This window comes from Toxorhynchites rutilus, chromosome 3, assembly GCF_029784135.1.
Source record: "Toxorhynchites rutilus septentrionalis strain SRP chromosome 3, ASM2978413v1, whole genome shotgun sequence".
NCBI lineage: Eukaryota > Metazoa > Arthropoda > Insecta > Diptera > Culicidae > Toxorhynchites > Toxorhynchites rutilus.
The window spans coordinates 224,371,291-224,388,472 of NC_073746.1; the positions used below are offsets into that span (position 1 = coordinate 224,371,291).

The 17,182-nt window shown below is 37.6% G+C and overlaps 1 protein-coding gene across 13 annotated transcripts in view; it reads right to left on the minus strand.

The window, feature by feature from the left end:
* Positions 1-3,894: 3,894 nt before the first annotated feature.
* LOC129779992 (E3 ubiquitin-protein ligase RNF38) overlaps positions 3,895-17,182 on the minus strand; it is a 40,995-nt gene continuing 27,707 nt past the window's right edge. For 11 of the 13 annotated variants that reach the window (XM_055787813.1, XM_055787819.1, XM_055787822.1 and 8 more), the window contains 4 exons: positions 16,694-17,151; positions 16,440-16,624; positions 6,667-6,779; positions 3,895-6,537 (listed from right to left, as the gene is read on the minus strand). In XM_055787813.1, the coding sequence (XP_055643788.1) occupies positions 6,469-6,537; positions 6,667-6,779; positions 16,440-16,624; positions 16,694-17,151 (825 nt within the window). In that variant the 3' untranslated portion in view covers positions 3,895-6,468. The remainder of the gene's footprint in view (positions 6,538-6,666; positions 6,780-16,439; positions 16,625-16,693; positions 17,152-17,182) is intronic. The other 2 variants (XM_055787823.1, XM_055787824.1) reach the window with 2 other exon arrangements.

Consider the following 17,182-nt stretch of genomic DNA (forward strand, 5'->3'; position numbering starts at 1 on the left):
GTCAATGTTATGATTTGTTTTCCTCTGAAGTTTGTTAGCTGTCACTATTGGTTTAGAAGCTTTAGAAGCGAATTGCACTGGTTTTCGATTAAAATTGTTAGTTTGGCGTCAGTTTTAGTAAGGAGTCCGAAAACGAGCATTTCGCCATATTTTGCTTTTTTTATTTCCGAAAGAAAAGAACCAGCGCAAGATGCGTATTGTGTATTGTGAAGAAGCCAAAGTGGAGGTCGGCCAATGAAAATTGATGATGACAAAATCAAAACCATTATCGAATTGGATCGTCATGTAACTGAGTGAGAGATTGAAGAGAAGTTGTGATACCGAAATCAACAATCCACGATCATATAAAACGTCTTGGACATGATATTTGGGTACCCCACGAACTGGAAACAATCAATTAATAAAGCTTATTGATGTTTGCGGTATGCATCCCAAACGCAAAGAATACGACCTTTTTTTGAAGCGAAAATGCGATGAAAAATGGATTGTTTACAATTGTTTACAAGACGATCGTGGTCATGGCATGATGGCATGATAAATCACCACAAACCACATCGAGAGCTGATATTCATCAAAAGAAGATTTTGCTTTCAATGGGTGGATTGGAAAGAAGTGGTATTTTTTAAGATGCTTCCAAGGAATCAAACGATCAATACGGTCTACTGTCAGCAACTAAACAAACTGAATGCAGCGGTTATCGAAAAACGTCCAGAATTATTCAATCGTAAGGATATCGTCTTCCACCAGGACAACGCCAGACCACACACACCTTTGGTCACTCGCCAAAAATTAATGGAACATGGTTGGGAATTGATGATACATATACCATATAGCCCTGATTTGCACCATCAGATTGCTATCTGTTTCGATCTTTTCAGAACTACTTGGATGGTAAAACTTTTAATGATAATGAAGCTGTGAAATCGCCCTTGAATCAGATTTTGCCGACGAAAATCAAAAGTTCTACGAGCGTGGAATCGTGAAGTTGCCAGAAAGATTGTCTTGGAATAAAATGGAAATTATATAATTGAAAAAAATCGGCAATACTTTTCGTACAATCCAATAGTTTGATTGGCTTGTTGTTAGTCAAATACTTTTGTGACGTGACAACATCTGACTTTGTGCTGTTTCGGATAGTTTAACATTAATGATTAATTTTAGTAATTGCAGTTCCATTTCAAAACATTTAACAAACAGATTCTAGAATATAGAATATTATCATTCATTTCGACATGCGGAAGAATGATAAAGTAAATGAAGTTTTATAGTTGGCAGATAGTATTTGAGTGAGAAGGAGATAATGTTAGAGTGGGAAGAACTTAGCCTTAGACCAGTGGTACTCAACATTTTTAACTCAGAGGCCACAAACACTTGTTGGTCATGGTGTCACGGCCGAAAAAAAAACATATAAAGGAGAGTGGTGTCCACGACACGACTGAAATTCGACGCGGTACGTCCTCGTCAACATTTATCTTCTGCTTTGCTTCTGCCCATTAGTGCAAGCTCTGCACCATGCTTTCTTTGCGCATATTCTGAGGCGAAAATTTTTGCACGTCCGTTCGACACGGTAACGAAATAGAAACTAAAGTGCTTTCACGGCCATCCGACAACATGCATCAAACTCGCTTTCACGGCCATCCGACAATATGCATGAAACTCTTACAAATCTCGACATCGATGGACTTCAATAGTTCAATAGTTGGCTTTCGAAGCAGTTTTTGAGCTATGAAAAAATGTTTTTAGGTCAATAAGTATCAAACATCACTCATACACCTTTAATCTTTCGGAATAGTGGTCATACCACTTCGTTCAACCGACAAAGAGATATTAACGTTCAAATCCTTTTACCCCAAACTTACACCTCGGTACAGATTCAGAAAATGTGTAGTAAAAAAAATATAGAAACATTCTCCATCAGACGGCATGAAAATCGACGTGAGTTCTCGATCCATCTCACATTCTTCCTTTGTATATAGCAAAACAGCTGTGTCTGACATTAGCATTGATGAAGACAGCTGCTGCTAGCTGAGGAGAGATTATGACTTCAATAATGATGTTCATGATTTGAATTATAGAGCTTTTAACATTTCTCAGTACATTCGCTTCTAGCCTTGAGAAAGGCCAATGTAGAAAACTAAACCAAAGTCTCGGCCTTAAGAATTTGGCTATATTTGGAAAAACCTCACGGCTGACTGGTCGCTAGCCGGATGACGGATAAATGCTGAGAAATCGCGAATAGCTTGTTCATACTCAATAAGTCGAAAAGGGTGGAGCTTAAATTGTAAAATTTTTCATATCCACATTGTCCGTAGAACGAACCCTGCATCTGATATTTCTTCTGCATGCTCTATTCACTGATTCGGTACCATTACTGAAAGACAAAAAATAAATAATGATTGCTTAGGGTTTTTTTACTGATACACATACAAAATAGTGTAAAATAAAGAAAATACGCATACAAATGCACACGCAAACGTCAACAGTCAACGGTCAAAATCAACTTAATCGTCAACACGCAAACATAAACACCCTTGCACAGGTACGCGCATATGTACACACAGATGAAAATACATAGAGTTAATCAAAAACAAATAATTTATAATGGCAAAAACAAGTAGTGAGCGCCACCGATAAGTTAGGCGTGTGCGAGCCACTGATGGATGATAGGTTCAAGACCACCTTCCCCTATAGGTCGAACCTTTGGATGGGGAAAGGGATGTCTCAGAGGAAAGTGAGAAGTATTCAGTATAATAAACAACATAAAAATTAATATATAGTATAGTTTCTTGAAAAACTGATTATACAGGAATCTACGTTCATCTTTTGTAGACAAATCATAGAACAAAGTTCATTTGTGTGTTCTGAAACGGAACAGAAAATATAACATTAGTTTTCAACTGTCGGAAAACGCAAAAAAGTCAGATGTTGTCACGTCACAAAAGTACACCCATACCTCGCTTTATGGCCTAACGGCCTAGATACGTTCCTGAACCGCTAAGAAAAAAGCCGTATAACAATTCAATTATTCCAATACAAATTCATACAAACTCTATCGGATCGGTTCCAAGCTTGTTCGACGAAATGCCGTATAAAGAGCTGCCGTATAGCGAGGTATGGGTGTATTGAATAGGCAACAAACTGATGCAACTATGAAATTTTCTTCAACCGAATTTTAATTTGACATCATTTGCTTTTTAGGAATCGTGTGATTTATACATGAAAGAGAGAGAAAAAAGGTTTTCAGTGAGTCAAAACCTTGTCACGTCACGCTGGAATGGGTCAGCTCTAAAAATGGCTCGGGGATGTTTTCCGTGTCAGTCCAGAAACTTTTCATCCTCCCTCAAAAATTTAGTGAAAATAGGTTAATTCTTTCAAATTCTCCAAATTGATGGATTTCATGCTATTTGTATGCTTTTCAGTGCTTTGATTTTTTGTACTTTATCGATGTAAATTAACTATTTCAACCATTTCATTTCTATTAAAATTAGATGATGGTGAAGTGAAAAAACATTAATTACTGTGTACACAGGAGGAACTCTTCAATCACGATTATGCAGCATGAAGAATGCCAATCTAATCTGGCAAGCCAGCCATCAACATCTCGTGCTCAGCTAATTATTTCGTTATCATTACTATCAAAAACGAAACCAGTCGGTTTAATCATAGTATTGACTATGGAGAACTATGTATCATCGCTCTAAAATGTAACGATGACACATCATTTCATTCCTGCATTGTGTGCAGGATTCAGCATTTTTTCCAGTCGTATGCGGGGACATTTTTAAATTTGTACTGCTTGAGGATCGTGCGCATATGTTTTGAAGTAATTAAAAATGTTTCGTTGGCTTATTGAAAAGATCCCATTTAGGCTACACTAAAGCAATGAACATAGTATTATGGAAAAAAGATTCTCGAGTAACATTGTGCTTAAATTATTTCATCTTTTTTTCTGCTACACAACTAAGAACAAAAAGCATAGAACAGACCAAAACACTTTCCATCTTATAAACTAAATAGGAAAAATTTCTATCCTTCTAATTGAGTTTGAAATAAATGAACCCGAACGTGCTTACTTACTGATAGATGCAACGCAAATGACAGTCTGTAGTTTGTGACCTGACGAAGCACATGTTCCTGGGACATAAAAAATATATGTGTGTGCTTCGTTCTGCAATGAAACTAATAAATTTCTAAGTAATGTGATTTTATTGAACCTGGTGCTTTTGTTTTTTCTTCTCTGTTAGCAAATATGACATTCGAAATCTATATTCCTGTATTATTTCTGATATTTCATCACTTATAAGAAATCTAGACAAATTAACGCCACATTAATATATGATTTATTCATCTGAATTTCTACTATTTCAATGTTTACGCTATAAAACAGTTAGAACCTCTTGTTTTGATTCGTTTCACTTATTTTCGAAGCACGGTAATGGCTACTGTAACTTGAAAGTACAAAATGGCACACATTAGTTTTTTTTTACATGTTATGTTGTAGTGGATGTTATTAGAGTGTTCCTTTTTTCTGTTATTACCATTCGCATTATCGAAGTCTGATTCAAAAGTGGGAGAATATCGCAGCCAAATTTGTTGAAAATCAAAACCGGAAAGAAAGACTTCCTCCCTCTGAATCAAATGTCGAAAATCGGAAAGTTATTTTTCGTTAACAATGTTAGAATGATGCATCGGTATGAGTCAAACATCATGTTCACCAACAACAGCACTACATACTGTAAGAAACAATTTCAAAGAGCTCGATCATGGTTATCAATGGCAGGATCACTTATTCACTTGAGAATCTATTGCTTTAACAAAACACAAACAAGATTTGGTAAGCGCAATAACACTATGGTTCAAAACTACGATTACTTTATGATATTTATCGATATCAGATATCACGAAAGATGATTATATAGGTATAGCTACAGTTCCACGGATGCGTCTTGATCGAAAAATAGCACACTTCTTATACGTACACGCTGTTTTAATCATTACATCAAAGCCAAAAGCTTGATACACATGAAAACATGATGCTACAGAAAAATGACTTCAAATTTCCAATCAAAACAATGAAGAAAATGACCGAAAATGTAGTCTCAAGTTGTTTTGGTTTTCGTCATTGTGAATATAAAGTAATGTACGAATTGTAATCAAGAAATCTAACATTATACTACGTTTACGGATTGATTCTCTAGTTATTGAAATATGATGTTATTTATGAAGAGATAACATAACTGAAAATTATCAAAAAATTGTTGCCACCATTGAATTACGAAAAATATGTCAATTAATTTCAAAAATAAAGCACTGAATCGTCCTGATGCAGTTTTAACATTTGTTTTGTTAAGCTACAGAATCGCGAGTTGCGTTGACAGTTGACTCAATATTATAGGAAAACTATTGAGTCAACACGTAATACGATAATAATGTGACTGAGAAGCATCAAGTTCAGTTTATTCGAAAAGTCAATCTAGAAGGTTCAAACGGCGTTGGTTACGAAATATCGAGAAGATTTATTAAGAGCACATCGATTAGCGAAGAGAATTAGTTAGCCACACATTGTTTCTCATTCAAGCGACCCTTTCTTGATGGGTGAAAATTCATTTTGGCCTGACAGTGTTCAAACCGTCATTTGTCACGCTGAACTTTACTGTGAAATTTTATATTATGTTATTATTTTAGACAATAACTTGGAAATGTTTATTAACACTCCGATCACACCGATATATTTTTTCGTTCTATGGATTACACTGATTACAAAAATAAAGCTAACAATATGCGTTGCATTATTTCTCACACCATATATTCTGTGTTTACTTTTAGTTTCATATCATATTTAAAAAATAGAAGATTTAGAAATTTTATTATTTGGGGGGAAAGAACAATAAATGCTTTTGCAAGAACCGCTTAATGCTATTTTTTTCTCTAAAATACGATTTTCACTGGGTATAAAATTGCTTTATTGCTACTTGAGAATGTCTTAGAGGCGGGTGCATCTTCCGAATCGACATATCGACGTTCATTAGAAAAATTCAAGTCTGTTTACTGCAATAACAGTTTTTATGCTTGAGGAAAACTTACGTTATTTAAACTACAACATGTACTAATATATAAACCATACGAGTTGAAAATTTTCACAGGACCAATAATTTGCAAATATTTGATAAAGATGTGTTTACTGATCAGCGGAACTCGAAACCGATTCCCAATCACTAGTGATAGCGAAACTGCATGTCAGAGAAAAGCAACGTATACATTATCATCTCTTCTGATGTAGTCCGATCATGCTGTCTCATAGCAAGGATAAATTTGCTTTTCCATCGGCCTTCTTCAGTGCAATCAAACAAAGTGACAGCATCTTCATTTCACAACTTGTACGGCAGAAGTTTCACAAAAGTCATTACAAACGAAGTAAAGCTTCGATGTTAGCTCTGCGAACCTGCATGTGATTGGAATTAAACTAATTTAATGTTCCTCGGTGCCTTCAAAATACTCAGACGCATTACCACGACAGATTGGGCAGGTTCGATTTGACTGAAAGAAATAAAATTCGTGGAAATCAATAAATATACTTGAAAGCGGTTTGAGGGTATCTTAGAGAAAAGTTTTACACTGATTTTTGCAACTATTTGCGAACCTTTTTCAAACAAATCATTAACTTACCCTTAACCACTTGTCAACGCACTTAGCGTGGAACTCATGTGAGCATGGCAAAACGCGTAATATCTGCCTTGCCTCGAAATCGCACATACAGACAACGCAGGAAGTTTGGTCTCCTGAAAGGAAATATAAAAATTAATTGCAGTTCCAGAACTTGTGCGTGACTGAATTAGCTGAAAAACAGCTAATTCTTACTCGACTCTCTTCAATTTTTTTAACTCTGTGCATATGGTGCCGATTCCTCAAAATCAAAAATTTCGAATTATTGACTGCATTAGGTTAAGCATTTTTACATACCACATTTATCAGCTTTGAAAAATCAAGCGTACAGCAGGGATAACGGATCGAAATTGCTTTGAAAGATCAACGAAAACCCCTTATAGCACAAAATTTCAAGTTCGTTTTTCTCGAATTAAAAAAAGATCACATACACCGGTCTGACTTAACATCGAGCAACTGTAGAGGATAAAGTATCATCGGTTTGCTTTAAGTGCGATTCACATACAACATACACGTCACGTTCACGTCCCGTCACGTCACGATACGTCAATGATTCTACAATGCAATTCTCATGAAAACATTCACATACACCAGCAACGTAACGACCCGTCAGCATACGTTCAACGAAAACGACCGGCAGGGTTTGTAGAAAAGAATAATTGACGGAGACGGACGGCTCGTTTGGTTTTTGTCTGGGTTTGTGTCTCGGCTTTTGTTTTGATTTGGTTGTACAGTAATTTACATCTACATCGACATTAAGGTAATTGAACAGATCTGTGATGCAACACGTTTAATTAGACATTTTTACCTCTAGTTGGACATTTTTGTAAACATTGAGTTCGGGGCCCAAATTATGGCCCCACATTGAAAGTCGCCACCAGTCGCAAATGTCCAATTACCGGCCAAAACCGACTCCAATGCGACACTGAGTGGTGCCTCAGCATATCGCTTTATAAGTAACTTACTGTACCTTTTATGCCAACATATCTCTTAGCTCCAAATTTCGGAGTGGAAATCATTCGCGACTAGTTGAAAGAATTATTCTATTTATTATTATTGTTGCATAAGGGTCGGACTACGGGGTTTAATCATTTAAATAATTGAATTCAATGATTCTCATTGAATTTTTCAAAATTTAGAACTGATTCTAGGCATGCTGATTTGAAAGAGGGCATTGCAATTTAAAATTGTTGTAGGTGGCGACACCATGAATAAAATTAAATAAATCATTCGTTTGGCATTTGACGTGACGGTGCTGGTGGAAGCATTGACTGCATGTGTGAATTGGTGGAGACGATGACGGAACGTAGACGTTCTTCTCCGTAACGTGCTATGTGAATCGCACATTAGGCGGCTCGCACACCGAGAAAATAAGCAACTAGCAAGCACCAATAGGCAATATGCAACAGGCAACATATTTTGTTGTACGTCGCATACCAAAGCATTATAAATCGCCTGAAATTATGTGAACAATCTGCTTGATGTACGAAACATGCTTAATCATGGGTGATATAGTTGCTTTTCAACCGGCACGTTGTGTTACTAGCGATATATGTTGCTCTACAAAGGTAATTGCGATATCGTATTGCGTCGGTGTGCGAGATTAACAAGAATTCAATGGAAAAAACCCATTGGCGATAATTTTGCTTATTGCATGTTATTAGTTGTCAGTTACTTATTGCTCCGGTGTACATGAGTTTTGAAGTCGTGGCAGGTGTTCTACCACTGCAGGTTAGGTTTTGGGAACTATCTTTTCGCTTGTACGCTTTTAAGTGTAAGAATTGGAGCAACGATCGAGAATCGTAAATCTAGACAACCCCTACAATATTTACAATTCCCAAGAAATGAAACCTTAATCAGACATCTCTCATAATGTTAGCTTACCGAACTTCTGCAGATCTACCATTGATTTTGATATTTCTATGAAGGATAAAATTTGTGGATTTTCTGTTCCAGATTATCTTCGACTATCGATAATCCCTCAAATTTATAAATATAACCATATGCTATCTACAAGAATGATTTTCACTGATGGTTCAAGAATAAAAATGTCCACTGGATTTGACATCTTTGATGAACATCACATTAGCTTTCACAAACTCGGATACCCCTGTTCAGTGTATGCTGCGAAATTGGCTACAATATATCACGCAATGAAAACCATTGAGTCCTTATCTCCTGATCACCAGTGTTTTGTTCCGGATATTCTTAGCAGTATACAAGCCATTCACTCCCCAAAAGAACAACATCATATTTTCTTATCATAGCATTGATATTCTTGTTGATAACTTATGCCATTGAAAAAATGCACTGGTTTTAGCGATTTTCTATTTTTTTAGTTTTAGCCATAGACTGCGACGTAATTCACTTATGCATCACTAATCGTAGCAACCCTGTATGTACTCAAAAAATAACAGCGTTACAGTAATGCTTTTGAATTCGGACAGCTTTTTAATCCGGACACTTTGTCATTATATTCAATATCATACCGAAACCATAACATCTTTTGCACCTAGCTGTTGACAGAAAGTGGCAAAAATCAAAACAAATATTTGTGTTTCACAAACTCATGTCCGGAATAAAAAGTGTATTCCCCCAACCACATTGATTTCGAAGTCGGTGTTGTGGAACCCGTAAATTGAACCGAACAAAACGTGGTCGTTATGACGTTTAGATAACGCTTGACATTTTACAAATATTCAATTGTTTATTTTATGAAAAATAACATTTGTTTCGTAGTGAAAGATGCGTAGAAATATTTCTTATCAATTGATGCAAACATCTTTTCGATCTATTACGAAATATTCGAGTTATAAGTATTCGAAATCTTTAATTTTTTCCTGCATGTTCTGTGTTTAGGTTTCCATTTCACCTCCCCCATATATTCCGGTTAGACGTAGTCAAAAGCACATTCGAAAAATGAAAAATTTCTGCATAATTCGAGAACTAATTTCGCGAGGGTAATTTTAATTTATAATTAAAATATTAGGATAATTTCACGAGGGTTGCACGTTAAGCACGTTATAGGTTATTCAAGAAAAATGTCACCTCCCATTCTTGTCACGCTTGATCTAAAATACGTTGCTCCAACGACCTTGATATGTAGCTCAATTTTGCCGGACACAATCATCCTCTATACGCCTAGATTCACGATATATATATATATATATATACAGGTAAACTTCGATATAACGTACATTTCACTTTCAAAATTGTACGTTGTATCGAATTGTACGTTATATCGAAGCACAATAAAGTACTCACAAACGTAGTCTATAATACATTATTGTGTTGCTGTTTTAGTACAGTTAATGAATAGCTTCAATCAGAAGACGAACCCAGCCTTTCTCATGATGTTTCCCTTCGTACTGTTGAGTAAAGCTTGATTCATTTAGAATCCGGAATCATAAAACCAGCTGGATTTCGGGATTGATTGAAGGTACAAAACTTGTCTTAGCATCACAATACAGATAATTTATTGTTCTATCAGAAAAAAAATATTGAAAAAATTTTCCCTTTACACTTTGATTACTTTATGATATTTATCATGATATTTATTTATTTTTACTTTATGATATTTATCGATATCAGATATCACGAAAGATGATTATATAGGTATAGCTACAGTTCCACGGATGCGTCTTGATCGAAAAATAGCACACTTCTTATACGTACACGCTGTTTTAATCATTACATCAAAGCCAAAAGCTTGATACACATGAAAACATGATGCTACAGAAAAATGACTTCAAATTTCCAATCAAAACAATGAAGAAAAAAAAAATATATATATATATATATATATATATATATATATATATATATATATATATATATATATATATATATCTGTCTGTCTGTCTGTCTGTCCGATTCTTATGGATTCGAAAACTACTGAGCCGATCGACATGAAAATTGGCCATTGAAATAAAACACAAATTTCTGCATAATTCGAGGACTAATCATATGGAAGTTTAAGATAGCAATAAATGTTGTTATAGTGGTTTCGCACTCCTTTCCCCTCTCCAAAGAGGGGGGGGGGGGGGGTTGTAAGTTGTGTAGCTGAACGAAATAGTATGATAAACACTTCATTCGGAAGATAAAATGCTACGCATTATATAGTTGTTACTTTTTGATCCAAAAACTTGTTTCAATAACCTTAAAATTGCTTTCAAAACAGGTTATTGAAATCACCAATCGTTATATAAGCGAGCGCCGCTTGAAAATCCACTCAGTAATAATCGAACAGCGATTGAAGCATGTTGTCGCTGTTGTGGTGAAGCTAACTTCGTTCATCATGAAAGTGCTTATGAACGGTGTCACCAAGAGCCTGTTTGTGCACCTTAGGCCAGAAGGAATCCATCGGAAGGAGAGTGATGTCACTGAAAAGGCGACCAAGAGAGTACCAGCATCGAAAACTGGTGCATTGGATGCATCGAGCAATCGCCAGTCACATACACGCGCGCAACTCCGTTTGCTGGTTATCGAGCAGAACCCAGAAAGATGTGATCGTTGCTGCAAAGAAATCTGCCAGTTCCCCTTGGAATTGAAAATTACATTCAAGCGAAAGAGTTTATTTTAAAGTTTCCTATCCATATAATACTGCGACCAAATACATTTGGTTTTGTGATTTGTCAATCATGTGCAGTTAGCAGGAAAGCTTCAGAAGATTATTCTTCCCCATCAGCAGAATATTTTCGTATCCAATATTGGATGCATAAAATTTTGTGCCTCCAACGTAACGTTCTCGTTTTCGAAGTCCCCCAAATTTTCATTTATTCATTCATTCAGAATGGATTCACATTCAATTTCAAACAAATGATTGCTAAATCAACGATAGCCCTACGTCACCCTTGCGGTTATACCATAGATATAACCCACTTCCGGGTTTTTACGGGGAAGAGCCTCAGTCGAGGCCATCCGTGTCTGAGCAACGGTCAATCAGCCAGGAGGCTGGATGTGCTGGGGTCATTGAACGGTAACGACTGTGAGGAAGCCGGATACGTTACGTCCTCCACCGCGGAGATAAGCGATGGCATCAAATATATCTTCCACGCCAAGTTCTTCTTCTTCTTCTTCTTTAGCTTTAAGAGGGTTTAAACTTTTCAGTTCCTTCGCCTCTAGCCCGAAGATGGTCCTTCTGTGACTGAAGATTAGCGAGAAAGAATTGACCAGACCGTTGTTCTTTTCTGTGAGGCTTGAGGTGAACGAGGAGATATACTACATGGACTGAAAAGTCCCGAAATTTTTCAATAGATGGTGTTACTAAAAAATTAACAAGATCCATTGCGAGAGGATCATCTGTCACTAGTTTATGTGTAAGATTCCATGACATTTGTTCACAAACTACAGATGTTTAAGTATCACTACCTGAGCATTCGTATCGAAAATGGAAAAAGAGGAATATCGTATTTTGATCAAACATTGTTTTTGATGGGAAAAATTCTGAACAATCAATGCAGTGGTTGACGAAATGTTATTCAACTTCTGCTCCTTCGAGAACAACAGAGAAAAACAGTCGCTCTAGAATGCCTAAAGAGGCTACGAATTCTGAAATCGTAAAACAAGTGCATCGACTCGTTTTGAGCGATCGTAAAGTGAAGTTACGCGAGTTAACTGAGGCCGTAGGCATTTCAAAGGGTTTCCAGCGGTGCATCTGTGGCAACAGAAACTATGTTGAGGAATAAATACAGCTTTGTCCAGAAAACGATTGTTTTCATTAGAAATCCCGGGATTTTTCAGCCCATGTAGTAGATCCACTGTCTTCGACATTTTAAATAAAAATTCCAGTACCTCTCTCGAACTCAGTGTATGTTGCGGAACTAGGGGCGATGTATTTTGCTCTAGGAATAGGGGAAAACGGGGTAAGACGGCCACCCTAAGCATAAAGTACAATTAAACACTATACATACAAAATTGAGGCATTCCATTTTTTCAGCATCGATTTTAGGATGTTTTCCGCTATCACGTTGACTTCCAAAAGTTTCTCTTTTTATTTCATAATGTTATATGATAAATTAAAAAAGGTATGAAAAAGGTGCTACTAAAATCATGACGGGTCAAGTTGGCCACCACTAAGGGTGAGATGGCAACATGAAATGACTCGTGAATCTAGGCGTATAGAGGATGATTGTGTCCGGCAAAATTGAGCTACATATCAAGGTCGTTGGAGCAACGTATTTTAGATCAAGCGTGACAAGAATGGGAGGTGACATTTTTCTTGAATAACCTATAACGTGCTTAACGTGCAACCCTCGTGAAATTATCATAATTAAAAATTATTATATTTGATATCTGAAAAAAACATCAGATTTATCATGAATGTGCCTTGAGTAATTCAACCAACAATTCAAGTGGTGTGATGTTCTCATTCAATTCGTCATTCTATACTTGTTACTTTCTGATCCAAAAACTTGTTTCAATAGTCTTAAAATTGCTTTCAAAACAGGCTATTGAAATCACCAATCGGTATATAAGCGATCGCCGCTCGGAAATCCACTCAGTTCAAATTGAACAGCGATTGGAGCATGTTGTCGCTGTTGTGGTGAAGCTCTTCGTTTATCATGAAAGCGCGGATGAACGGTGTCACCAAGAGCCACCAAGGCCAAAAGGGAATCCATCAGGAGGAGAGTGATGCCACAAACGGTTCCCAGGGGAGATCTCGAAGCAGCCGCTACACACACATACACGCGCGGAATTCTTTCCGTTTGGATACCATTCAGCATCGAGAAAGATCCGGAAAATAATCTGCCAGTTCCTCTGGGAATTTAAAAATACATTCATGTGAAAGAGTTTATTTGAATGTTTTCTATCCATGTAACACTGTGACCAAATATGTTTCAATCAAGTGCTATTAACAGATGGTTATCAAATTAACCATACAGAGTTAGCATTAACCACTGGTGGGCTTCCAGTATCGAGAAAAATGTGGAAATATCTAATCGTTACTGAAAATAATCTACCAGTTCCTCTGGAAATTTAAAAATACATTCATGTGAAAGAATTTATTTGAATTTTTTCTATCCATGTAACACTGTGACCAAATACATTTGGTTTTGTGATTTTTCCATCAATCGCAAATAACAGGATAGCTTATGAAGATTATTCTTCCCCATCAGTAGGATATTTGCGTATCCAATATTGTATGCGCCCGCAATCGATTATTGCTCAGTCACCGAAAGTTCCGAGCTCAGAGAGTTCATTCCCCTCTAGTTTGCTTTCCAAATTGCCATCGTAAACCACGCCTTCTCTCGATTCAATCACGTACAAAAAGCATACTTAAGCAATAATCTGGTGGTGAGATGCATTCATTTTTCGTGAGGACATCGACAAGACAACATCGTTGCTGAGGGTGCTGGACGGCGAAGGATCGAGATCTGCCCTGAAACGCAAGCAGTTTGTTTGAAACTGTGAGGGAGCACAGAGAAGCCGATCCTTCAGGAGAAGAGAAGGTGACCATCGAAGTAGCCGCTACACACACATCTTCTTTTCTTCTTCAATGGCACTAACGTTCCTAGAGGAACTTCGCCGTCTCAACGTAGTATTACTTGCGTCATTTTTATTAGTACTTAGTTGAGATTTCTATGCCAAATAACACGCCTTGAATGCATTCTGAGTGGCAAGCTCTAGAATACGCGTGATCACAGTGCAAATCGGGTGAAATTTCATTGACGAAAAATTCCCCCGACCAGAACGGGAATCGAACCCAAACACCCGGCATGTTAGTTATGACGCTAACCACTCGGCCAAGGGAGCACGACGCTAACACACATACACGCACGGAATTCTTTCCGTTTGGATGCCATTCAGCATCGAGAAAGATCCGGAAAATAATCTGCCAGTTCCTCTGGGAATTTAAAAATACATTCATGTGAAAGAGTTTATTTGAATGTATTCTATCCATGTAACACTGTGACCAAATATGATTCAATCAAGTGCTATTAACAGATGGTTATCGAGTTAGCATTAACCACTGGTGGGCTTCCAGTATCGAGGAAAATGTGGAAATATCTAATCATTACTGAAAATAATCTGCCAGTTCCTCTGGGAATTTAAAATTACATTCATGTGAAAAAGTTTATTTTAATGTTTTCTATTCATGTAACACTGTGACCAAATACATTTGGTTTTGTGATTTTTCAATCAATCGCAATCAACAGGATAGCTTCTGAAGATTATTCTTCCCTATCAGTAGGGTATTTCCGTATCCAATATTGGATGCATAAAACCTTGTGCCTCCAACAGTCTTCAGAAAACCAAACCCAGCGGTGCGCTTGAGTTGAATTTTCATCAGCGCCGGCTCAAAGAACACTTGTGTTCTCTCTTGGTGCGAAGCGCACAAAATTCATAAGCACGACAGCGCAAAATGTACCCGGCACAGAACTCAGATACTAAAGGCTGATTTAGACGATGCCAGTCAGCGCTCTAGTTGAAGTATCCAGTGAATAGAGAACAGACACTCTGTTCAAGTTAGAGGCCAATTACTTGTTCGACACTGGTACAAGTAACTTGAACAGATTGTCTGTTCTCTGTTCACTGGATACTTCAACTAGAGTGCTGACTGGCATCGTCTAAATCAGCCTTAAGGCTGCGCTCTAGTTGAAGTATCCAGTGAACAGAGAACAGACACTCTGTTCAAGTTAGAGGCCAATTACTTGTTCGATACTGGTACAAGTATCTTGAACAGAGTGTCTGTTCTCTGTTCACTGGATACTTCAACTAGAGCGCTGACTGGCATCGTCTAAATCAGCCTTTAACTTGCTTCTCACTTGTGTGATGCGCGTCTCATTCTATACACACACACATACACATCAAATTCTAGCGCCCGCTTTGTCTTCGTTCGTTCTAAGCAAAGCATAAAAACAACAGCGCGCCCTCATTTGAACCGTATACGCTTGTGTGAAGAAGAATATCTCAACAGAGAGAGCAATCCAGATTCAAGCGCACAGTATAGAAATACGGCGAAAGCACTGGGTATAAATCTCAGCTTAACACTCGACGCAAATCTGTGCTCATTTGCCAGAGCGCAAGTGCAAACACGGAGTGGGAGCTCAACTGGGTACAAAAATCTTGTTGCGCATCAGCACCGAGTTGAATTCTGAAGACTGGCTTCCAACGTAACGCTCTTGTTTTCGAAGTTCCCCAAATATCCATTCATTCAGAATGAATTCAGATTCAACTTCAAACAAATGATCTCTAAATCAACGATAGTCCTACGTCACCCTTGCGGTTATACCATAGATATAACCCACTTCCTGTTTTTTTTTGGAAAATTGCTGGAATTTCAATACTTTGAGGAATTTTAGCCATTCAAGAATCATACTAAGAGTTTTGAGAAGAGTGTTTAAAAATAATAATAAATTTTACTAGCAGTGTATTCAATATTCCTTTTTTTTTCCTAAAAAAATCAACTACTTCGTCGAACATGTAAAATAACTGAATAGGACCAGATAATTTAATCAAATAATAGGACCCGTTAGCCTATAATTTAATTCGGTCACGCATCGAGTATTTTTACTACTCTGCTTAGCGTCTTAGCGCCCTATGATATTCAAGTGCACCACGAGGGAGACTCGATGTTGAAGGTAAAGGGGTTAATAATAAAACAGCTGGCTCCTAAGTTACGGGTTTTCAAGAATAAAATGTGTGATTGTACATTTGGTCATATGGAAATGAGTTTTAAAAAAATCGAAGAGAATCGGGTCAGCGATCGATTAATTGGCGTTGGATTGCTCCATATATAATTCAATACAACAGAAATATTGATTCATACGTACCTGTATGGGTTTCAGCATTGAATTTATAGCTTGGCAGCTGATCAATTTCTGGCCGTGCCAAACCTCGCGGTTTTGCCTCTCCCAAACGTTCTGCTAAACTCAACAGGGCTTCGTAGTTCTCTGTTTCGTTTGTGTCGGGTGAATTAAGATCCGGCTGACCGTATGTTGACAACGGGAACATGGCTCTGTTGATAACGTAGATAACAAAACATTAGTGATTGAGATGACAATGCGACCAACCGATATTCGCTTACAGGAAGTTCAACAGAATGCCAGAATAGGCGGACGGTGTGGCAGATAGTGAAACCTGCGTTGGCTGTGGTGGCAGCGTTTGATGCTGCAAACTTGGATGGCGATGAGCTGGATGCGCATGAGGGTGGGACGGTGGTGGTGCCGGCCAGTGGAAACGAGTGAAGTTCCGGCGTGGAGCGGTTATGGCCCGGCGCGCCGTTCTGTGTAGCAATTCGAACTGAGTGGTACGTCCCTGAAGAATATTTAACACGGTCGATATTTGGAAAATAATATGAAACATCTGAAACGCCCAAGTTTTGCTATCTTGTATACTTACTTCGGTTGAAATATAAATCGGATGGGGCGGAGATATTTGAGCCATTTGTGGAGAGGAATGGATATGGGCGGCTGCAAGTGGGGATACATGCAGGGGCGAAGCACTAGCATGGTCCAAACCGTCAAGAGATAACCCATCAGTGCGCTGGAATTGATCAGAAGTTTGTACATAAATA